This window comes from Ochlerotatus camptorhynchus, unplaced genomic scaffold (assembly GCF_037179485.1).
Source record: "Ochlerotatus camptorhynchus isolate MF236.1 unplaced genomic scaffold, CSIRO-AGI_Acam_v1.1 ptg000040l, whole genome shotgun sequence".
NCBI classification, from domain to species: domain Eukaryota; kingdom Metazoa; phylum Arthropoda; class Insecta; order Diptera; family Culicidae; genus Ochlerotatus; species Ochlerotatus camptorhynchus.
In genome coordinates, this window is record NW_027040531.1 from 1,435,858 (window position 1) to 1,461,867 (window position 26,010).

The 26,010-nt window shown below is 38.1% G+C and overlaps 1 protein-coding gene across 2 annotated transcripts in view; it reads left to right on the forward strand.

The window, feature by feature from the left end:
• Positions 1-26,010, forward strand: part of LOC135712911 (box A-binding factor-like) — a 657,948-nt gene that overhangs the window by 439,761 nt on the left and 192,177 nt on the right. For both annotated transcript variants that reach the window (XM_065236010.1, XM_065236016.1), the window contains exon 3: positions 4,307-4,459. In XM_065236010.1, coding sequence (XP_065092082.1) covers positions 4,307-4,459 — 153 coding nt within the window. The remainder of the gene's footprint in view (positions 1-4,306; positions 4,460-26,010) is intronic.

Consider the following 26,010-nt stretch of genomic DNA (forward strand, 5'->3'; position numbering starts at 1 on the left):
CTGATCGAAAATGACACTGTTCAAAAAATCCTCTTAAATGTCCTCATCATTAAAGTAAAGTAGTTTCCAAAATGATCAAAGCTGTTCTCATATTGTGGACAAGTTTCAGATGCCAAATTAAATCTTATGTGAAATGTGTTTCGGAAGATCGAAAAAAATAAGCCCGCCTTCGGAAAAATTAATTATGCAATAATTTTTAATAAGGAAAAAAAATTCTTAAATTAATTACTGTGTCCTGCTGAGATAATTTGACGATTTCCGTAATGCTCATTGATGCAATGAAGACAATAATTAAGGTATTAAAAAAAAAACATCGAGTAAAACGAAGATTGTAAAAGAAATAGAATAATATTGTCCATCCCAAGTAACAATTTCGGTTTTATAAGGGTTGTGATGACCATGATTTAGGCTTGTAGCATGCTGTAAAACCTCCATAAAACTTGCAATGTTACTTGGGATAGGCCATTTGTGAAAAGCTGTTTTGCTTTCATGAAATCCCTAACAAATGCCACACAGAGATAATTTGCCGACTGAATTGTTTTTATCTGAGGCGATTTTGCTTAATCCTAAACTGTTTAGTTTTATGACGGCATTAATCATGGCAAAGTTGCCTGGAAAAAGTTAAACTTCAAAATTTGTTTATCTTTCGATAGTTTTGTTCTTAGGTGTGTTGTGCGATGACAGGCTCTACTCCACCGTTGGGTCAACGAGTTGCGTGGCATCCTCGATATGGACGATTTTCTCCAATTCTAAAGCTACTCAGAAAAGTGTCTGGAACGTGTAATTTGGAACAATCGTTCCTGAAAAGTTTCCCTTCTCCCGGATGATGCGATGATGTTTATGTGCGCTTGCTTGGATTGTTTGGAAGGTTAACCCTTTCGTCGAATGAAGTCGCTGCTATGATTCGGAAAACAGCCAATTCCAGCTGACTGATAGTTTCTGTTGTTTCTTGTCGGCAGATTTCCGCTGTCTCAGTTTGGCACTGATACATTTTAAGAGTTTAATTTGATGGCTTTCAGCGCTTCATGGACCACATTCACTTCATTCTTCGCAGTTGGCTGCTCTCTTGTTGTACTATATATCGGTTTAGTCGGAGCTGGTAAACAAGTTCTGGTTTCTACTAGTTCGACCATCGGCATTACCTTGTGGTTCCTTGCAAGCCTAAGTCGATAAAAATGTTCGCTGTTTGTCTCTATGCGGATTCATCTTGTTAGTTTAATTTGTAAACAGTTATTGTTCACGTTTGCAACCGATTCTATAATTTCATTTATATAAACGAATAAACGAACACTAAGGAGGTTTAGGGTTGATTTACCAAACAGTTTTATGAAAGGATAGAGTGCTGTATTAAACTCATTTTCAAAACCAGACGTGTTTTGACTTTATCTTCAGACTTTAAAGGGTTTTTAAAACAGCAAAATGCAGTTATACTAACCAAGAATGTGTTGCACTATTAAATACTATATTTAAACTAAAAAGGTTGTTTAATGCCGTTATAAAACCACGATAAATCAGCGTGAAAGCCAAAAGATTGTTGAATTGCTACATGGGTAGCTAAGCCCTGACTTCAGTCAACATTTCCCTGACCTAAAAAGAAACCAATAATCTTTTGAAAATTAAAGTTTCAACAGACCCGATTGTGGTTATTGAGGTCAAATTGATTTAACAGTTTCAAATGTTGGGTTAAAGGTTAAGGTTGTGTTGCACGGATTATTGATGCTCACATTTTACTAATTATTTTTACTATTTTAGTAACTAATTCTGATGGAATGAATACATCTCGCATTCTACTCCAACAGTTTAGGGAGATTGACGCACTCTTCTTAACAAACATTTCTATGGGAAACTTATTAAACACTACGAATTGTGTTATTCGATTTGTTGGCTCGTATCTTTGGAAGGGTATTCTTATTTTCCTATTGATTTCAAGTAAGTGTCTCTGCTTATGGGTCCACCCCTACGTTTTGGCCCTTCATACAGCGATATTGTGATTTCAGATCGATAACTCAATTTAATCTTCCTATCAATTGGAGCCGCATGCAAGACAGGATGTTCGAAGGAATCATGGCTATCTTACATACATACATATATACAACAAAGACGGCTGAAGTTGTGCATTTTTTTTTTCAACCACAAAAGTCAACCAACATTCAATTTCTACCTGCACCATGCACCTTTTCCAGCATCGTAAATGTCGACGATATCTTGCCGACAGAATACCACGAAGGTTGCTGCTCATACATCAATAAAATTGATGCAAATTCTGTGAAAACAAGCAACCGAAGACCCAAAACGATCAAATTGATCTCCTATAATGGCAAACCTCTTGGTCCTCTTGGAAATCCGCTGCAATCCGCGGCAAGACCCCAAAACAGTATCGTTGTTATTTTACCTTGAACGGGCAATCAGTTCCGTATGATTACTACCTGCAACCCATCATATGGTGCGCTCCAGTGTGGCACCGAGACCGGGTAGTATAATATTAAGCTTTAATCTAAGTGCGCAAAAAGCCTACCCATGTAGCTACGATTTCAGTGTGGGTTATGCAAGAAGCTTTAAGCACGACGTCCACGAAAAAAAAGTGAATCTGATTTTGGCTCGATAACATTGTTCCTCCCGCCACCTCTGTCTCCAGCCAGTTGTAGAGAGAATCATGGAGCGCAGCGCCCGTTGATTAAAAGCGAGTTAATTCCAGCGCTGCTGCTGCATAGGCACCTTAAACATTATGCGCCCGAGTGAGCATTTTGTTTGCTTTATGCTCACTGGCATGGATATGAATCAGCGGGTTTTTACGCCACCACGATCACCACACGGAGAACGATTTAAATATACAGCTTCACTGCGCCTGCCGTGACGTAAATTGATGTGTTTCGGAATGTCATAAGTCACGGATCGCGCAGAGATTGATTATTGCGGGGAGATATCTCTTCGTAGGTCGTCGTGTGGGCTCAAAGATGTTGCAATGCCAGTTTCTATTGAATATGGAGACCAACGTTTGGGGTACTTGATACCAAATTGAACTATCAATCCAACCCAACCGCTTTCTTGATCCTCCTACCAACAATTACTGGTGGCAATCTTAGAAAAGCATTCCGATCTCAACGCCCTCCGAAAAAGAAACCGTGAAGAACCCAACCCAAAGATTGGTAGCATTGTTATCAAATCCATTGCGGATGCCATTTCCTCCCATTCACAGTCAAAACAAATAGCACACAACTCTTTTTCCTCCGATTTCCTGCGCTCCAGAGAAAGAGCACTATCCGAGATCTCCCCCCGGAACCCCCTGGTAACGAATGTGTCTTTATAGTGTACCTGCCGTTGTCAGTTTGGCTTCCTTTGTGCTCATATCTCCGCATGTGCCCTGGCCACGCTACATCTCGAATCCCACACCGAAAGAAAGCAGTTTAGTGAAAAAAGAAGCACATGCTCACATTCAAATGAGGATATTCCCTCCCCGCGTCTGCGGAGATTCCTCTTTATTTTTATCATTTTTATCGTTAATTGCGGGCGTTGGAAAAAGGTTTCGCTGGGAGGTGGATTCGCTTCGCTGGTTGGCCACAATGAGCGTTAGGTACTTTGCGAGGAGAGACTCGACCCCTTCTTTGTTGTGGCGATGGTGGTTGGCGTTCCTGGTCTAAGCAGTTTTTTGACTTTAGCTTTACGCGATAACTTCGAAATTGGAGCTTAGGGGATTTCATATCTGACGACCGCATCCGTATTCCGCCCTGTAGCAGCAGAAATGCAATTTGGTCGCAGTAACTGGGAACGATTATAGCTGTGGCTAGTGAAGATTTACTTTCCTTGTTATTACGGTTCTGGATGATGGCCTTATTCGGTTTATTTCTTTTCATTTGTAGTTGAAACCTCGATCCTTACAACAGAACTGTAACATGGACGTAGTCGTTTTCCGTAAAAAATCAATGGCAATGAACCTGAATCCATTTCCAATGCCTCAAAACTGATGATACTTCTGCTATAGAGCATGCTACCTGTGCGTTGACCCATCGGACACGTGTAGCAATTCGATCCAACCCCACAATTACCCAAAACTGCAATCGAAAAAATCAATTTTCTCACATAAATCATCCTTATTAAAGCTTTGATTTAATTCCAATAGAAAAAAATAACGTCCAATTCATCAGCTGCTGCACACTTAGCAGCGCATGCGCTATCCCGTGGACCCGGCTTAGAATCAATTACCGCTTTCAATCAACCCCAATATTGATACATCGACTACTTGTTAGCTACTGGCCACACATTTCAAATTAAAACTTTTCCCTTCTTCTTCTTCCCTCTCTATTTCCAGATCACACCGAAAGATGGTCTTCCGACGGTGGTGTGTAGTTCCTGCCGCGATCAGCTGGAGACGTGCCACCGGTTCCGACGGGTGGCGTACAAGACGCAAAAGTCACTGCAGAGCTTCCTCAGCTATGCCGCCAAACTGAGCGGAAGTGCACAGGTAAGAAGAGATCCTGTTCGGGCGATAAGCTAGAAACAAAATTCGCAACCTGCTACCCAGCTAGCTACCTGTGGGTAAAAGATCGGAGTGATAATGAAATTACTGGATTTTGGAGCTGCAAATTGGGGAACTGCCAGGTGTACTGGGGACCACACACTCACATCTGGTGGCCGAGCTGACGTCAGATGGCCGTGGCAATTTGCACCTTCCCGGTAGGGAAGTGCAAATTGGAGATTGGTGATCTTTGGACGCTGATAGGAAATCATTCGATCATTGATGGAGTTGGTGTCCGATTCGGGTTTTCTCACGTTACCAACCTTAATTAGTTGCTAACTGACTCAACAGCATGTTGCCTCAATGGCTGCCACTTGGATTTTGTTCCAACGCACAGTGGTTCAGAATGCAGATTTAAGTGGAAGGATATGTTTTGAGCCCGAAATTGAAACTTTAGACTAAAAGTTTCTTCTACAAAGTTGTTCTTTATAGTTACGCCCTTATTTGTATGACAATGAATTCTAGGGTAGTTCTTGATATCATTAAAATAAAAAAAAAACTTTTTTGTTTGAAGAAATTAAGATAAACATTCTTCGGCAAAGTTATAGCTGAGCTAATTTCAAGCAACTTTGTAAAAAAGAACTTTTTGTGTCGCTTAAATTGACTGATTTAGAGCTATTTTCTTGAATTGAGTTAGGGTGTCTCTAAAAAACAGTTGTTTTGCTCTAGTTTTCTTATTTCAAATAAAGACCAATAAAGGTGTCTTCAAATAACTTTTAGGTCTTTGAAAGGCGCAAATTTTTGCTGCGCTGAACTTGTCTGTATATTTCGCCGATCAAGAATTATTGACGTTTTTCTACTAAAATATGCCCTTTTCAAATGTTAATATCTCTGGTTGGAGAAAACAAAATTTGGCATTTGAAAAGGTGCTTGTTATTACCAATCATATGAAAAAATAGAGGTATGTTATTTTTTAAACTCGTATACAATCGATTTGAATTTATACATATTTTTTACTATACAGGTATACCTCGATATAACGTAACTGTCACTTTTGACTTCCATCGTCAATATCTTCCTAGAAACAATTGAATCATACAAATTGATATTACCAATAAAGGGGGGATTATCTCATCTGTCATCTGTCCGATGGTGTTATTACTTTGCTTGTTTGAAAGATCGTTTGTGAGAAATCGTCGATAGAAGTCAAAAGTTACAGTTACGTTATATCGAGGTATATCTGTAATTGGTTACATATTTTTTATTAGAAGAGATGCAGGCAACAACTTTTGCTATAAAACGTGCGTCTTAAAGAGCTTTAAAAATCTCTAGAAGATGACTTTCATGAGGAATTTGAAATAAAAAAGTTAGTGCTAAAAACTATTTTTTTTTTCAAGCAACACCCTAAGTGATACTTTTGGTATTTTAAATATGAATAAATCAAACAAACTAATCAATCATGTTTTTAACACTTGCTCTAGACTAGACTAATAATCGATATAACATGATATGTGACCGGTAACAAATACCATTGTGCTCAGAAACAGCAACTTTTTCAAAAAATCAATAATTTTAGTAACACTCAGAGAAGAATTTGACAGTTCGTAAGGGCCTAGGTTGCAAACGTAAACAAGGGCTTTTTTTTCCGTCGGTCTTGTTTTCCGTATTGAATACCAATGCTACCGACGCCAGGGAGGCAGCTCCCACACCTGGACCCTACGTATCGACCCATCAACTCATGGACCGGGGATCAACGACTTTACTTCCCTTCTGAAGGAAGGCGTGATCAGAGATGTTATGCCTCAGAAAATCCTGACGGCGCCGACTGGGATTGAACCCAGGCCTTTGGCCAATGACTTTTTCGCAAATTTCTTAAGAATGATAACTCGCCAAAGGAAACCACCAGTATGATTGTGTAGAGGAAGTGTCCGTCTAACTGACGGAATTCGTGGACGGTAGACGCCATTGTTAATGTTTGAGATGTTTTTTCCCGTATGAAGGATCACTGTCGAATTTTCAGATTCTTGATCCTCATTGTTAAGTTTCTAATATCAGTATAAATTCAGAAAAGTGACATTATTCAATCCCTCCTAGACTTTTTTAAATAAGGGGTTTTTAACAAAACGGCCTAGACCACAAATTGCACGATCCTGCGCAAGATGAAATCAATTCCATCAGATGCCTGATGATGAAATACATTCCATCAGTTTCCTGATGATGATGATGATACCTGAATAATTTGATCAAATTTCTCCAGCGAGAACTTTAGTTGTTGGATTTTGAGACATTTGTCCCCAGTGTGCACTCGTAGTGGTATAAACAGGTTGTCATTGCATTGGAGGATCCCATCCGCCATCTTTAAATTCAAACATAAAAAAAATAACCGCCATCTTGAAGCAGAAATTGTTGTGATAGCGAAATTTTAAAATTTTCCAGCAATATTGCATGTAGATATTACAGCGGAACTATATTATAATCCTCCATTTAGGAACAGCCGCCATTTGACAACTTCACAGTGAGGATTACATAACAATATTGCAGTGCGTCCATTTTATCAACGATCTGCCATCTTGAATATGCCATTTTTTAAATATACTTTGGAATGGAATTTGTTATTGCAATAACTGGATTTATAATAACTTTACAGTAATATAGCATTTTGGAAGATTGATGATTGCATCATAGACCTCACCATTTAAAAAAATGTCTGCCATCTTGGAATTGACGTTTTCATTGTAATAACTGAATTACACAACAATATAGCAATTTGGAAGAGCGTACATTTCATGGACCATCTGTCATCTTGAACCCACTAATCTGGTGATTTACCGCCATATTGGAATGAAAATTGTCATTGCAATGGTGGTATTATAAAATATGTTCAACAATATTGCATTTTCAGAAGATCGTCCATTTTATCATAGACCCATCACACGCTATGTCTGAAGGCACTTTTTTTGTAACATTCATGTACCTCATATTTTTCTTCACAAGATGTTAGCATTGATCCTAACAATCAAATCTGTGATGGTTTTAAAATATTTCATCTTGGGTTTTTAGAGAAAAAGTGTTCTGAAGTATACTAAGTCGTTTACAAAGGCGTATACGAACTATTGATGATACAAAACTGTTACGGATCGAAACAAATTCAGCTGAAAATGATTCAAAATGGGACTAAAGTTGTCAAAATACTGGTAAAGTAAGATTCCCTTTTCGGTACCGTAAGATATTGTAGCTTTGTCATGATATCATAATGTTTAAATTAATAAAATAAATAAACAATTGTGTAGTCTATAAATTTACTATTATTCAGCCATTCCATTGCAAAACGGTATAGTGGTTCTTAGAATTCGGTAAAAAATTGTAATTTTATTCCTTATCGCAAAATATTTTAAATTTATTTTGTGTCATCAGGGTGACCATTTTAACGTTGGAGTAGTCCAAAAAATCGTTTATTTTTTATTTAATTTTTTAAATGCCTCTTTTTAAAATTTATAACTTTTGAACAATTGGGCTGATTTCAAAGATCAAAAATTTGAAAAACATTGATTCCTGGTCTTCCTGCGACGTTTACAAAAATAACCTCGGCTAGTTTTTGCCTGCTTTTGGCGAAAAAGTGGTTTTCACTACATGCATGGCGTTTCATAGAAAAAAGCTGCGTCAGACATAATTTGCAATTTTTTTATGATTTTTTTTTTTCTGCGGTGATTTTTTCTAACAAATATCTACAAACTCGCACATCTTTGACTGTCGAGTTTGGTTTGAACTTCTTGTTAACATCTTTGTTCTGGATATTTGTGAACCTCAATTTTCATAAACTGCTCCATGCGTGAGTCGTAATAACGATATTTGTTTAGGTGGCGAACTCTCATTTTTACCCTGCTCATGCCCTCGATCACATTTCATAAGGGAAGCGTAAAAGAGAAAGAGATATCACAAGAAATTATTTCTACTATACCTGTTTTCTAAGGCATAGAGTAGGAGTTGTTCAACCAACGACCCGATGAAACAGCTTATAGAAGTTACATTCAAATTCAAAGCCCTGTTTTTTCTTGATTTCCTTGAACTTCGATGAAATTCTTCGAACTTTCTTGATGTTCTTTGACCGTCTTTGAGTTTGGCTTTTTTTCCTGAAATTCTCAGATATTTCCTAAATTCACAGTACTTTCCTAATGTTAATAAATTTTCCCTGTAGTTCACATACCATCCTAAAGTTTGCCAAAATTTCTTCACGTTTAAAGAACTTTTTACAGAGCATCATTGAAATTCATATAATGTTGCGATAGTTCACAGAACTCTCTTGAAGTTCGTAGAACTTACCAGAACGACATTGAACTCCCCAGAAGCTCACAAAACGTCCCTGAAGTCGGCAGAAATTTCCTGAAGTTTAAAGAGCTTCTCTGAAGATCGAAGCACATCTTTAAAGTTTTAATAATTTTCCTGAAGTTTGTAGAACTTCCCTGAAGTTCAATGAACTTATCGGAAAGTTGTTCAATTTCTCTGCTTTATTGGAGGAATTTATTTAAAGTTTGCAGTACTTTCCAAAAATTCACTACAGTTCCCTATAGTTCATAGAATTTCCTAGAAGGTCGCTGAACCTTCCTGAAAATTTCCATGGACAAAATATGGGAACTGCAATGAAGCTCTAGCAACTCTGTAGTAATTCAAGGTGAGGGCTACCTAAACTCACTGGGTAAGAGTTACTAACCTCATGTGAGTTTCAGTCCAGTATTATTGGCATTATCGGTTAAACGATTTTTAAAAAAATATCGTCATGATTGCCAGAATTTAATTTCGATCTCGCCGTTGAGTCAAACATATCTTTTTATTTTTAAAAATCCAAACAAGTTTTCCGCCCCTCAGGATGATTTTGTGGGAAATGCCACCTTCGCCAGCTGCTGAGTACAAGTCACAACACTTTCGGATACCTACTATCTCCTTTATTTAACTCCGGTAAAAATCTTTCAACGATCGTCGCTACTAAAGTGGCTTCATTTTTTTTCAGCGTCGCTTTTCGAAGCACGACAAGCGAGCTATCTATTTTCTTCATGAGATTTTTTTAATTTTCCCAGATTTTCTACACGATACATCCATAAAAAAACACTCGAAATAGGACGAAAATCAACGCCTACTATGATTACGTGGCTGTCTCGGACTGTCCTGCTCGCTTCTTTCTCTTTTACTATTATGAGGGAAGAGAAATTAAACAAGATATTGTGCTACGAACAAATATTAATTGTTTTATCACAAAATTGACAAAATCAATATGGATCTTACTTGGGAGTAAAATAAAACTACTTTAATGCCATTTGGATTAATGCAATCAACTTTTGAACCTTATTTGACTGCATTTGTATGCTGTTGTATGGTCAATAGGCCATATACGTCTTCATATTCAGCTTTGTAAACTTCAAAACACTTGTTCTCAAAAAACCCAAGATGAAATATTTTAAAACCATCACAAATTTGATTGTTAGAATCAATACTAACATTCTGTGATGAAAAATCTGAGGTACATGAATATTGCAAAACAAGTGCCTTCAGACATAGCGTGCATCATCTTAGATATGGGTCATTCCAGCTCAAGTGGGTACAGAATTTTAAGAAGTTGGGGTCGATGTCACCGATTTGAGCAAAACTTGGCCAGATCGCTTATTTTGGCATTCTGAACAAACGCCTTTTTTGATATTGCTCTAAAGTGTCTAGATCCTTCTGGGCTACAACCCTGGATTTTCGAGATTTTTAAAATTATAAACTTTCAGAAGAGATTACTCCACAACCAAATAAGCTATTCGTGAGCTTAGAACGTCAATTTGAAGGTTTTTTAATGTAGATTCTTATAGATGTACAAACATTTTGTTTTTAATATAGTAACTACAGTAAACAGACTGATTCCGGCAGGTATCCAAATTTTCAAAAAATGGCCTATTTTCACCATGGGCGGGATTTTTTATTTCCCAATATTTTGGGCTTAAATTTTCACTACACTAACTACACAAGATTAACTACTCAAATAAGGGTATTATTCAAATAGCAGCTTTCATCCACAACTGAAATTTTATATACCTGCTAATCTATCTGATTTCATCGTACTTCTAAAGCACGTTTTGGCTGTATCCCATAGGAATTTATTTTTTACTTTTAGGACCACAATTAAATTATGGGCAAAAGTAAATAAATGAGGCAGTAATGTTATCAAATAATGAGAATCCCAAAAAATGTGAAAAATAACGTAAAAATATTATTGTGCCATCGGCGTGAAGGAATTCAAGAAATAATAATAAATGTTAAATAGCATTGATTTTCCACCAAAAAAGCTCAAAACTACCACTCACCCATCTGATTATCTCAAAAACTGTTTGTTCAAATCATTTGCCCTTGGAAACACATTTAGTAGAAGAGTTTTTCAAAGTGTGGTGAAACTTTGAGCCACAAATATTAAGAAATAAAAAAATCCTGCTCATGGTGAAAATAGGTCATTTTTTTACTATTTTATTACCTGCCAGTAATCAGTCTGTTTTTCTGTAGTTACTATAACAAAAACAAAATGTGGGTACATCTATGAGAATTAACATTGAAAGACCTCCAAATTGACGTTCTAAGATCACGAATAGCTTATTTGGTTGTGGAGTATTCTCTTCTAAAAGTTACAATTTTTAAAAGTCTCGAAAATCCAGGGTTGTAGCCCAGAAGGATCTAGACACTTTAAGGCAAAAACAAAAAAGACGTTTGTTCAGAATGCCAAAATAAGCGTTTTGGCCAAGTTTGGCTCAAATTCGTGACATCGACCACAGGTGGTGTACCCACTTGTGCTGGAATGACCCATATGCTATTTTGAAAATAATCTTCCATCTTGAAGCTGAAATTCTCATTGCACTAATGGGATCATACAACAATATTTACAACATTTTGGAATTTCGAAATAAAAACATTCCGCCATCTTGGAATGGAAATTGCATAACTTAAGTAGTGTATAGCAATTTCTACCTTTCATATGAATTGTTCCATGTAAAACTTTCATAGGATCGTGTGTTTCAGGATTGGAGCTCGTCCAAGACTCTAGCCGTATTTCGAAATAATAGAGGAAACAATGTTTGTTTGAAGACTGATCATTGAACCGTAATTTGGATTACTACTTCGTTCAGACTAGACCTTGTCCGAATTGCATGATTGTTTGTCATGGTTAATCATTCACATTTTAGTTCAAATTCGGCCATTTTGAATCTCATTTGCATTTAATATTTTTCAATAAATCATAACTCGAAAATGTCACTTTCAGTCGTCATGAAATCTGAGACAAAGTTGTGGGAAAAAATAATTCATTTGGGAGTAAATTTGGGAGAAAGATTCAAAAAGTTGTTTACATGTTCACAGTGAAATATCGACGGCAGCTAAATCATTAGATAAGATACGACTTAAAATGTAATTGAAGCCTTCATATTAGACCGAGGTTAGTGAGGTGTTACAGAATATTATATTCTGAGAATGATCAGAGCAACGAAAAAACACAAACGGCCGTTAAAGCGACTAGAAAAGAGAGAACGATCTTTTCTTTAAAATACTCAAAAAAAAACTTAGATATATGTTTAATTCTAGACTGCAGTTCTTCACGTTGCTAAACTCATCGTTTCATTTATATCCTAGATCTTAAAAATTGACTGTCCTAAAATTTTCAAAATATGTCTTCACGGATTTTTTTGAACAGTTTTATCTGTGCTTCAATTATGCGATCCAATCACCGATTCGTGATCTGCATCTAATATCAACTTAGTAAATTGTTTGTTTTAAAAATATCGAGGTAGACAAAACAGTGGAAGTTAGAATGGACCGTGCTCTTGCTTATTCAATTCATGCTTTTTTTCGAGAACAAATTTATGTCATTCCTAAATCATTTGTTTTATTTTTAAGAAGTATGAAAAATGCACATTTTGGGTTTGTAAGTTTCTATAATTTCTCGAAGTGGCAATCGCAATCAGATATTGCAACCTTTCCAATCAATAAATTGCACAATGGGTATTTTTTTATAGTTTAAAAGTCATTATATGGTCAATATTTTCGTTATTTTAGTAACTAATGTCACTGCTATTACATCACATACATTTTGGCAAAGCCTCATGCAAATCAAAGAAGATCTCATAAGATCGATATTTGGCGTGGAACTGCTTCAGTGGATCGTCAAAATGGCATTCAGCACGACATTTTCGATTAAGAGGATTGATTCAGTATAAGAATACTGCCTTCTCTCTATTTGGTTAATCATTTCAGCAACTGTTGAACAATTTGAAATTTATCTTGTTTTAAATTGCAGATTATTCCATCCAGATTTTAAATTCAGATAAATTTTACAGAATCGTCCGAAATTTAAGGTTCTAGCAGGCCATAAGTTGGTATGACCATCAAAGTGACTAATTTACGCTAAGCGGATTTTTTGAAACAACTCCACCATAGAGGACCCTTATTCTAATAATTGATACTTGCATTGCTTACAAAGACAGTAGGGTGTCTTTGCTCCACCAAGTTCAATCGATTCTAAATCAGTTCCAGGACAGTTAACAACCCACAGCACCGTATGACTCACGCACAATTCCAGCATTATTACCATATTTGACACGAATCTACATCCTACGAACCCCCCCAAAGCTCCCATCCATGTTGGAACAACTTCATTGGAAACCCCCCCAATAAAATAATCACTACATCGACTAAATCGAGCACATATTAATTCTAATTCCCCACGTTCCAGCGCAACCAAAGGCTCAATCGACCACGCAGAGTTCAATGAGATTCGAGCGTTCGTTTAAAAGTGCACTCACTCCGACTGACTGTCCTGCATATAATGCACTTCATTCTCACCTGAGGAGTGAGAAAACTGGTTACACCAATAAACCACGAGACGATACGAGAATGGGACGGGACGGGACGGGACGCGCTATTTTTATGCATCAAAACCCGCTTCGCACGGTTGCGGCGGCCAAATGCATTCCCGCTCGGCATATTCCCCCCAAGTGCACACATATGATTGACTCGAGATATTCGATGCCCTGCCTTATGGGTAGCCTCTTTTCTTTCGCTTCGATTCTCTGTGGTGAAGCGACTCAACGCCCGACGACGACGACGGCGACGCGCGTTTAATGATTTGTAAATATAAAGTTGTTTCTTGTTGTAGGTTTCCACAGCGTTTAACTGCGCGGGGGTGGACGAGGGAGGAGCTCATGATTTGCATACCATCGGTCAATCACCGCAAATAAAAATCCATCTTGTCATTCATTCTATATGTGTGGAGTTCCAGGTACGTTGCTGGTGTGGTCGAAGTGAATGACTCCCAACACACTTGAAAACCGATCCACACTGAGAAGCGGCGAGAATGATCGCTGTCTGCGTCATTATTGGCAGTCACTCCAGGGCTGGGGAGAATTATTTTAATGAGCACACACCGAAGCAAAAGATGTGATAAGTGGTGATTGCGTGATAAAATGTAAAAATTTCCCATTTGAATACAAACAACAAACTTACGAGCCAATATTGAAAGGCACTGATAATCTCCGGGGCTTTGTTTGGTCGAAAAATTGACCCACACCGGATTGGTGAAGTATCTGCGAGCGGCCAAAGTCCTACTTATCGGGCCGAGAGTCCATGCCCAAGCTTGGAGCAAAGCAGAGCGAGAGGTACTATTTATAACCAATAACTCATACTTTACGTCGTGTTCCCACGCGCAAAAACGTGTTCAGTGCGCGCTTGTTCCGCCATAAATGGTTCGTGTACTGAATAAATAATTTCAGCTGATATTTCTTTCACTACCCCCTGAGCCGTCTTCAGCAGAACCCATAGAGTTCCACAGTCACTCCTCTGGACAGTGATTTTGATTACCGTCATTTTAGAGTCAATTTAAATTTATATCAAAGCGCCATCATCTAACCCTCCGGCGGGAACCTGGTACCGTACCATGAATGACCGAGCCAGAGTCCGGAGAAAGGCGATTGATTACCTTCTACGAGCGCGAGCGAACCGTTCTGACTCATTTGATAAATATTCAAGTGTGCGCATTACACTTCCTGCGACGACGTTGCCTCCTCATTTGTGCAATTTGCCTTCCCCCCCGTGGAACGTGTAACGATTCGATGTATTAAATTTATATCTCTGTTTACGTTAATGTCAAATGGATGTCCCTTGCCGCCCCCTTGCTCCCCCAGGGTCCAGGACTAATCCCGCCGTCGTTGTCGGACGAAAGCAGTAGGAGAGCACAAGATTGTACTGTACACACATCAAACGGAGCTCTGTTTGGTTCGTTTGTGTTTCATTGTAAACTGTATAGTCATTTGTATCATTGCCACCCCTCTTGCCCGAGCACCCACGTGTTGACCGTGTTTACTTTGCTGTCTCCCCCCGTGTGCTGTTGTCAACGTGAAATAGCGAAGAGAATGGTTTTTAATAACGACGACGACGACGACGACGCGGAATCCGTTTGCGTATGACTGCGGTGGGACACTAAAAGTCAATGTGTCGTCGCCTTCGTGGTTCGTGGCAACTATACAGAAGATTTCTTTGTTTATCGCTGAGCTTTGATTTAGACTTTTCTAGCGATGATGGAGGGATGCACGACCGATGAGATCGACGCAAAATTGAGTAGTTGTATGAATGAGTAAAATTTTCCTAGCTTTTCTTTAAAAAACTTCTCAAATATGATGTAAATCGACTAAAATTTACGCAATTCAGGGATATACTAATAGACTGAGTGAAACCTGCTCCTCATATTCGAAAAGTTTTTCCTGGAAAATCGTGGAAAATTTGACTCCGTAACCTACGTTTTTGCGAACTTGAGTGAACGAAGCTCATATTTGAGTTGGTTTATTCGGCCGTGTAAGGGAAGGGAGGAGCAGGGTTGCCAGATAAGCAAATAGTATACCCTATTTCAGAACAGATGAAGTTTGTTCAACTTTTGGTAGTAATGTTTGAGAATTGCAGTCTCCGTTTCTATGATGCTTTCATTATGGCTTGCTTACTCCCTAATCGAAGAATAATTTATTTGACCATTTCATGAATACAGAGATTTTAATGGGTCACTTTTTACTAAAGCTGATTTTTTACCATTCATATGCATATTAGGGTGAATAAAACCAGCGTCTTATTGAAAGTTTGCAAAGCTTATGAACTTCATACATTTTTAAGAGACATCCTAGAACTTTTGAAAAATTTGTAGACATTAACTGAACGGACTAGACTAGACCAACTGTAGCATGTTTTATATAAATTAAGAAAACAATTTAGAACTTCATCAAACATTGCTGATTTTTTGTGAACTTTAGATAAATTATGCGAATATTGTAGAATGGGACGGACGATTTAGCTTAGGGATTTTTCCTAACTTTATTAGAGTTTTAAAAACTTTAAGCATTTTTGTTCAGAGAACATCGTAGAAATTCCGGAAATTTAATAAAAATTGTGGGAACTTCGTAGAACTTCAGAGAATTTTGAAGACATTCTGAATGCTTTGTAGAATTGAGAAACGTGTACAAGTTTGAGAAGCTTCGTTGAAGTTTAGGAAGCTTTGTTTGATTTTAAGAAACTTCATACTGAGCACCAATGCTACCGACGCCAGGGAGGCAGGTCCCGCACCTGGACCCTACCAATCGATCCATTAACTCACGGACCGAGGACTACCTTTACTTCCCTTCCGAAGGAAGGCGTGATCAGATATTTTATGCCTCAGAAAATCCCGGCGGTTCCGACTGAAATTCATGTTTCTGGTAGCCTTATTTGCTGTTTTGTTTTGATTATGCGTTCGGTTTCGAAATGTTCCATTTCTCTTTCCTGCATTCCACATGCTGAATCACATTTGATCAATTTTTAGTTTGATCGGCATGCAAATAAGCGAAGTTCAAATTAATAAGTGTTCAGATTAAAAACGGTCAGATTACCGGGGGCTCACGGTATAAGTTTATCAATGGTGGCGTCGTCTTTAATTCTATACTGGGGGTTGCATTAAAAAAATCAAAATTCAGACTTGTGCCGAAAAATCCCAAACACGGACGCAACGATAGCGCACAAATCGAACAAACGACATATTGCGCATGCTCACATGAGCGAGCTCAATGCTCGGTTGATCGCTCACCATTTCACCAATGAAAGGAAGGGAGGAGAAAAGCAACGATAATAAAAACGCTTTCCAAATCGTTTTCTTCGTCATTTGCTTTCGAGCAACGGACGGATAAGCGTCGGACACGACGTATGAGTCGAACAGTACGCATCGCACCAATCCAAAGACGACGGAAAGCACCCACATCGACCAGAGGAAAAGCTTCCCGCAATAGGAACCATGACTAGGCCGCCGTCATCCAGTCAGCATCAACTTGTACTGGTGTGGCCACCATTTGAAAAACAACCGGCGCTTTTCAGGGCCACCAATTCAAAAACGGAAATGATCAACATATTTTTTTTTCCGTCCACTAGCGGTCCTACGTCAAGCTTCCGTTCGTGCCCCTAGGCACAGACCCTTCTACTTTTTTTTTAATTTGTAATATGTTTAATTTACTTCGACAAAATAAATATGCTCTACTTCAGATAGCTGTGATATGGTGCGATATTTTAGTAACACCAAACAATCAATTCGTGCTGATCAAAGGCTGAATAAGCAATTCTTTAGTTAAAGAAGAATGTTTTTGGTTGAATTAGCCCTTATTCTGCTTCCAATGTTTGTTAGGTACTTCAGGTTAGATGTTCAAATGGTTTGTAAAAATATCAAAAATTAAAGAAATACCTGAACGAGTTATTGCCTTATTATTAATGTTATTGAAAATGCAGAATTTATTCACCAATGATGGGATCTGACCCTTCTTACTTATTTCAAAATAGCTTTCTATGGGACCGTTGTATCTGTCATTAGCGATTGTTGTGTCTAAGCCGGTTCAGTGGCTGCCGAGAAACATGAGTCACGATTTTGTATTTCTTAAGTCGATATTAGTCTCAAAGCCCATCAGTGTTGGGAAAATAAAAAAATCTCACCAAAGATTAACAAGCAAGCAACTGCGGTTGATATTGCAAGCTGCGATATCGCAGCTCAGAATACCAAGCTAACAAAACTCATCAGCTGCAAATCTCACCAAACTGTGGTTAGATTGAGTTTCATGATTTTTGCTTTACACCCGAACGCAACCGAAACTTTTATAACGGTTGGTAGCAGTCGCTTCGTGTCTGCCATCGGTTAAGAGAAAAAAGAGATAGCATTATTATAACTTCGCTTTCTAAGAAAACGAGGTGCAACGCAATCATTTTTGCGTCGATTTAACTCTCAGTTTCAACTTAATAAGAATAGTCTCGCAATATCAAAGGAGCTTGTAAAATCAATATCAAGCATGATATTCTGCACCAATATTACGCGTGATATTGAGAGCGTATAAGAGCGGAAAAATATCAATTTGCTAACGATCATGTCATCACTGAAGCCCATACACTTCGGAAGATATTTAAACGTATCTCCTGAAACAGTTAACCGATCCCAAAAAAAATTCCATAGCGTTCTATGGGACCACAGTACTATTATTTTGGGGTTGTTGCTGACTCTTATTTTTGGAGAAGTTGTTGATTCTTATTTTTCAGAAAAAAGGTTGAGAACAACATTGCTATGTTTTTTTGACAAATTTTGGTCACGAAAAGTTGTCGAAGATGACACTTTTATTAATTGCTAAAATACGAATGTTTTAGGTTTATTATTATTAGGCATCCTTGTGTACATCTTTTATCATACAATCATGTTCTTAATGCCGGATAAATGTGTGTTTCATGGTCTGTGTATTGATAGCTGTGTATTTATTTGGGTCGATAAAAAACTTTCCGAGCAAATTTTATGAACCGATTAGATGCAATCTCACTGATTTCAAAACAATGAGTTAGTTTTACCGGAAATTCAAATACTGAACAAACTTATATGCTGAGTAATGTCATTTATATTCTTATGTTCTATAATCATACTTATCAATACCGTCGAAAGACGTTTAGTAAAATTGCAGCTTCTTCTGGATTTTGAATCCACAACATCTAAGTTTGGTAACCGAAAACTTAATATTGTGCTATGGTGTTCGATGTATCTATACTAGTATTAATATGTAAACAAAATGATTATTTAGTTTATTCAGGGACCGTCCATTAATTCAAGAAATAAGCAAATAAATCCGTAAAATTAGATAATCCCAGGCTCCTCTCCCCCAAAAATACCTTATATAATCTCCGCATAAACCCTTTCATATATCAGTTTGTTTTGAATCTGAACTGCTGAAAGTCTCTATAATAAAGAAATCAATCAATCAATCAATGAATCTGAACTTAACACCTGCCATTACATTTACAGAAAATCTTATAGTCACATTTAAATCTATGAAATTACAATACTTCCCACCTTTTTGAAGATAAACACGAATTTATTATATGTATTGGTATCCTGCAGCATAACCAATACTTAAGTTCAAATCACTTAAGCATACTAATATATACAAAGGGTAAATCCAATATGATTTGCACCTTAAAAGTGATGAGGAAATTCCTTGAAAATTCAGGAAAGGGTCCATACTTTAATTAGGGTAGAGCGCTACTTCGTCGTAATCGCCTATTTCCGTTCTATCGATCAGAAAAGATCAATAATATCTATGATTTCACCGTCCACAAATCAATAGTTAGTAAGTTAGTTCATTAGCTATTACATAAATCCTGTTAGAGCGCATTGTATGAATATTTACGCTCATTGTTCTCAAAATCTCCTTTTTCTACGTTGATCCGTAGGACGAAGAAAATCTAATGGCGTTTCAATGCGTAAGAACAGATTTAGAATCAAGAAGCAGTATTAGATTTTAAATATATCTCAACAATTTGTGACTCTTTATCAAATCCAACGATACGTATGGAAAGGTGAATAAATTTAGAAAGCATCATTGATAGAAATATTCCATTTTTTGTTTAAACTCGTTCAGAAAAGAGAGGACGGAAATAAGATCAAAACCCCTATGTCACGCCAAATTTGTTCAAATATTTACCCCCCTTCCGTCACGTTTTTCTTATACCTAATGCATTTCTTGTTACATAATCTTACACCACCCTCTCCTCCCCTTGGAGCGTGACATAATATGTGCATCATCCCAAACTTTGTAGAACTTCAAGGAACATCGCAGAAAATCAACGAAATTCTTAAAAGTTCAGGGAACATTGTAGAAGTCCAGCGAACTTAATAGGAGTTCTGAGAACTTCCGGAAAATAATTTAAGAAGCTTCGTAAAACTTCAGAGAAGTGGTAGCATTTTTTTAGTTCAAGGAAATTCTTAGAAGCCCAGCCAAAATTGTAGAAGCTCAACGGGAATTTTGAAATATAGGGTTTGATTTGGGATTTTGTCTCTTTGCACATAACATATGTGGAACTCGATCATCAAAAATCGACCCCATTTCAGTGATTTCAAGTGGTATAGAAGGACATCAACCTGTCAAAATGATTATAACAGCTGTAAAATGAGTAAGGGGATCAAGGTGTGGTAGTCAATGTTTTCAAAAATAATTCTAACGTGGTTTATAATGATATGTCTTCTTAGTACTGCTGAACTCATGTCTCAGTATTTCCTTAACAATTTACGTTCTTTATTTATAATTATATAGCTAGCTTTAACAAAATCATCACCTTGCTTTTTTTTTAATAATTCGTTTATTTTTCGAGGCTCATTTACTGTAGCTTTGCGGAGCCGATATTCATTGTTTAGATAACAAAATTACTTAAAACTAACGTTAGTAAAGCGGATTACTCGCGGCTATCTCGAAGTTAGGGGTAACAAATTGTAACAAATGGATGGCAGGGTAGGGATTGTGAACACAAGGTTTGGAGAGCAATGTGCTCTTGATCTCGAACTAGGCGACACTCTGATGAAAAAGACAAACATGGGGGTACACCGAGGATCACCTTGCTTCACACAGCAAAATATTAACTTTTGCATTAAAAAGTAGACCTGTCAGCCAACTATTTACAGCCCAATTTTGATACCAAAACGTATTGTTTTTCTGCAATTATGGTCAAAAAATGGGGAAACTCCACACGTTCATTTCTTCCAACTCTTAATCTGCACGGATTCTTTTTTTTCAATTTTTTTTCTCCATGGTAAACTTAGAATAAAAATGTATGTAGTTTTTTTTCTTTGCACATTTTGTTTGTAACTACTTGCATCAATCTTCGATTTTATTAGGTTTCATATGAGGAAAAATACAGCTATGAAAATTTAGAGTTACGTGCATACATTTTGAAGTCCAGAGAGCAGCAGCAAAATCATCGAATTGTTTGCATTACAGTAAATTACTGTTTAACAATGCTCTTGATCAGGGCTGGCAAATGTCATTTTCAATGAAAGAGCTCACGCGATATTTACAGAGATACTTCTGTCACTATCACTGGATGAGAAAACGATGATAGAGATTTTCTTCAAAATCTCATTGTTTTTTTTGTCATGACAGAACGTGACAGTGTTGTGATCATCGTAATTACTAGCTCATTTAATACTTTTAAAGTTATTTGTACCGAAGAAATCTTAGTAATATAATCACTCTACCGATTACATACGGTTGTTTGCTTAAATTCCTCTAAATCAGTTAGAAATGGTGATGTTATAACCGCATAAGAATTATTCTCATGAGTGCTTGATCATTGAAAAATGACAAGAAAGCTAATGATAGGTAGTTTCGTCTCGTGATAGTAAGAGGACCTGTTTTCTCATCGTCACATGACGGCCGTGATATTTACCAGCTCTGCTCTTGATTGACTTCTGACTGACTTGAAAATCTAGAAATCTAAAATATCCTTTGAAAAGAAGCCCCCTGTAGAGCTAGTCGAAAAAAAGCATGGGCTGTAAACAGCAAACTCCGTCAACAATTTAAACAGCTGAGGAACAAAAGAGACGATAAATTTTCTGGGCCTCCCCTCTTTACACTCATTGCGCATTACCTTGATAATTGACAATTCGTCTTTTCGTTCACTGTGCAACTCTTTACTCCTATGGTAAAATCCGTAAAATCCCATAAGCAAACATCAGTCTGTGCGTGAAACATGATGAACATTTCCTTACCCTTTCACTCCTATGAAAATCCAATAAGATACTGTTAATCTTTCCGTGAAAAGCCGACGGCTTGCTAGTACCATATGGAATGAAGAAATAAGGCAAAGTCCGCTAATTTTCAAGCACAGATTGTCAGATACTCATGGGATTTTACCATAGGAGTAAAGAGTTACTTATATCTGCTTTCCTTTCATAAGGGCCAATGCCGCAAACGTAAATAATTACTTTTTCGGCGAATAGCTAAAGGAAACCACCACGATGATTGTGTAGGGCGAGAGTCCTCCTATCCGATAGAATTGGTGGCTTACATTGATTGACTTTGAACTACGAAAAATTTACGAAAGAAGCAATTACGTTTTCGACATTGTTCCTTATGAACGCTGAGTGTCGATATCACGAAAATTGTGTTTTGACACATCGATGTCCAACGATGCCAGTTATACCACTGAGGCAACACAAAAAAGAGGTCAACTTTTAGTCAGCTATTTTGCATGAAATTAAAATGATTTTTTTCTCTGACATTTTTGCATGCCTAAGTCTTCTTGATATACCTGCCTCTTAGTTGGAACATATTTCGAATTTTATTTAATACTCGTTTTGAAAGATTTTCGCAATGAACTATGCTTTATTTGAGAGGTACAGACAAAGGGTTGAGTAAATTCATTGAAAATTCTCAAGGTCTTTCCTGAAAATTGGAGAATGTGAAAATAATGGAACTTGGAACAAGTTGAGAGATTATGCAAGAAGTAAAGAATAGGGACAATTCAAGGAACATTAGAGCATTTGTTTCCGTATTAAAAAGAATGCATAATTGTTAGCGCTAAACCATTAGTTTTAGGTAAAAGTGTATCAATAGCAGATAAGTGGGCTGGTTTTCTCGGCCTCTAGGGACGTCACGTCCATTAACGTAACATTTAATAAGCTTAGATGAATTAGATTTCGATTTCACAAAAACAAGGCTTTCTCAAAACAATTTATTTTTTAAGTGCAAATCTTAGATCCCGTGGAACCTTTTAGTCACGTTCAGCTATCATCCACCAGCTCCAGCGTAGTTGTACACAATCATCGAATGTCTGCCTCCCACGCACAGAATTCATTTAAAATCTCTCACAAACACGGCAGTCCAGGGCTCGTCATCGCGTCGTTCATCTCCCCCGTATCGTGCCGTTATAACGTTCTGATAGATAAAAGACGGTGCGGCATGGAATAAAATGTTCTTTAAATAGATTTAAAACATCTGGATTGCAATTTATCAGTCGTTCCCTCACTCTTCGAGTGAGTAACTGTGTGTGTGTGTGCGTTGTAGATTGTATGTGCATGGTTTTAAGTAGCACCCGTCGTACTGCACTCACATTTCTCGGTATAACGAGATATTCATCGGCAGCATCTTTCTTTGTCAGTGATTTAGTGGGCATAAGCGGGAGACGAAATGGGGGCGGTTCGGTCTGTGCATCTGCATCTTTGGCAACTATCGCCGTCGTCGTCGTCGTGAGAAGGTGTTGAAGACTTAGAACATGTACTGATGGGATGATACCCCGTGACGGTGACGTCGTAGTCCTTGGTCGAGTTGGAAGATCTGGTGCCAACCGAGCGACATTAGCTCTAGGAATGCTTGTTATCGCACTACTGCCGTTTGTTAGTTGCTGTGAGCTGTGACATTTGCAGCTCCCCCTAAAGTCATTTATCAATTTTTGTCGCGGTTGGCCGATTTCTGCAACGCTTTCTCGCCCGGATTTGGTTTTTGCATGCTCTTTGGTGTTGGGCTGTGAGCAGTGTGTGGGATTGTTTTTGTGCACTCTAGTTTTATTCCCTTCCAGCTGTAGCGCGCGCAATGGCCTCAAGTTCCCTGCGATCGTACATATGATTTACGACGTTTCTTAATCTTCATATCGTATAAGTAGGTACGTACATATACGTGCTGCCTTTCTGTACATATACTGACTGCGCCTTTGTACGCTGCGGGAGGATATGTGAACCATTTGGTGTGTTTCTTTCTATCTCATCCAATGGCGCACACGGCTTCTTCTTGCCATGCCGATTTCGGTCCATCGGCGTATCAAGGAACTGATCAACCATAACGGGGTACCACCGGAACCTTACTGCCATACCGAACGATGCCATAGTGAAGACTGGAAAATTGTTGTTATGTGATTCAAAGCGCCACAAGCCAGAAACCAAGTTCGGTACCGGCTGACTGACTGACTGACTGACGACGACGACGACGACGACGGTCCGGACGGACGACCGCTTTCCCGCCGAAGCCAAGTCGTGCCCTTCGTGGTGCTGCACCAACAGTGCGCCGTTGTTGAATGCGGGGGTAATAAATGTGAAATTAGTCAATCTTATATTTATTTTTATTACCCCCCAGTACATAGCAAGCATGGTAGCCAGGCACGCTGATGGTGCTCCGATGCTGACACTTTATGGTAGTTGGATCTGTTCAGTTTGAACGAAGGCGGTGGCGACGGCGGCAACGCGAGATATATTGAGATCAACTGCTTTGATAGTAGCAACAGTAACTGCTTGGAAGCACTCCAATTCCAGCATTCCAAATTTGTTTGGATTTATCTTCTTCAAAGAAGATACAACTCGAATTGACTCACCCAGGCCATTTGCAAGCGGAAGATATGCGTACGCACTGGGTTGACCAACACTTTTTTTTCTTTTCGTTGGAAAGAGCAGTGGGACCGGTAGCAGTTGTTATACTAGTAACCGCAGTAGCAGCTGGCAAATGATCCAAACTTATGATGCTAATCCGCACCTTCAACGTTCGTTATGCTGCAATGGGTATTTATTTTTTCTATCCTCCAATATGGTGCCAACCGAGAGTGGTGTAGCGAAGGAAAAGGCCAGTAGTTATCTCTCGCTCCGACTCTTCCTTTTTGACCCAAGCAATGCAAACATTGCTACTGCTACTGCTTCTACTGCTCGCCTCATATCTTGGTTATGTGGTGAGTGGTAGCCGGTATCCAACATCGACTGAATATAAGATGCATGCTGATGCTGCCCACACATTCACTCCTCATATTTGTGTACAGGAGTGTGCCTGTCGGTGTGTATATCTAATAATAATATATTCACATACGTATAATCAATGATTTATGGGATCCGCTTCTGATTTAAATATAGATTAACTGTTAATGACGATATGGCTTAACGTTTTGCGTTGAGGAGGGCCTTCCTGTTTTACATTTTTTTTTTCGCTTGCCCGAACCCGTTCAGATTCCGACCGTTTGTGTAATATATGGCTACGGTTGCTCGAAAAATGACGATATGGGTCTCTTGAGCATACACGTATCGATCTGCATTTTTCCACTGTTATTGTGACGATGATTTATGGATGTGAAGAGTTTAATTGAATTCGGTTTGAAATTGAACCATTACTGCTGTTGTGAAACTACAATATTAGTTAGGGAATAGCATTGTCCATTAAAGTATGTGTTTAGTTTATTTTCAGTGTTTGTCATATGAAATGTACTCACAGTAGTTAAATTTCATTCGTAGGACATACATACAATTTCTTAAGTGTTTTTTTTTTCATGTTAAGTGGGTGAGGAACACCAACGGAACCACCAGATTCCAATTTTTTCTAAATCTTAGGGATTTAAAAACGATATAAGGGGCTGGCCATCCCATCTTGTCAGTCTTCCAGTGGACAGTCATCCAAATATATATTCTTAAACTGTATGAATCTTTAGAAATAACGATATAATATAATGCTCAATATTAATTGATTATTTTACAGTGTATAATTTTTCTGAAAAGGAATATTTTTTTTCCTTCAAATTTGTCTCAGACGTCATTTCGATTGGAAGTGACGTTTACGAGTTATGATTTGTTGAAAAATCTCGAATACGCAATTTTGATTTGTTTTGCGAGATTCAAATTGGTTGAATTCATTGCAAAAATGTGATTGATTGACCATAGCAAATAATTATGCAAAGTTTCATGCAAATCGGAGAAAGTCGCAACAGATGGATTCGTCATTGGCGTTGAACTTGTCCCATAGGGTATTTATAGAGAATTATAGAGAGACATTTTTGGGGCAACCGATTGAAGCGATTTGGATAGGGAGATTGGGATTGCCAACTTCCTGTTGCTAACATTTCGTGGATAGAGGGCGGGCTTTTCTCCACACTCATGGGGCATCCTTCAGGACGAGTTCTTGTTCCATTGCGAATTATATGATCTTGGTTGCTGGAAGGAGATTCTTATTCTGTTCCCGGTGGGTTTCGTGTGGGTGTTTCTGCTTACGGGTCCACCCCTCCGTTTTTGGCTCTTCATACAGCGCCAAGCTGAATATGATTTGTCAGTGGGACTTGATCAAGCCGTCCAGATTGGATTGCCCATTGCTATGTGCAGGCGCCTTGCTACATGAGTGGTAGTCTCAATCATCATCATCATCATCAGATTTATAGACAGAAATTTTAGCGTCTTCTTGTGAGAATTATCGAGATTTGTAGGATCAATACGTATAGTTGGAAGA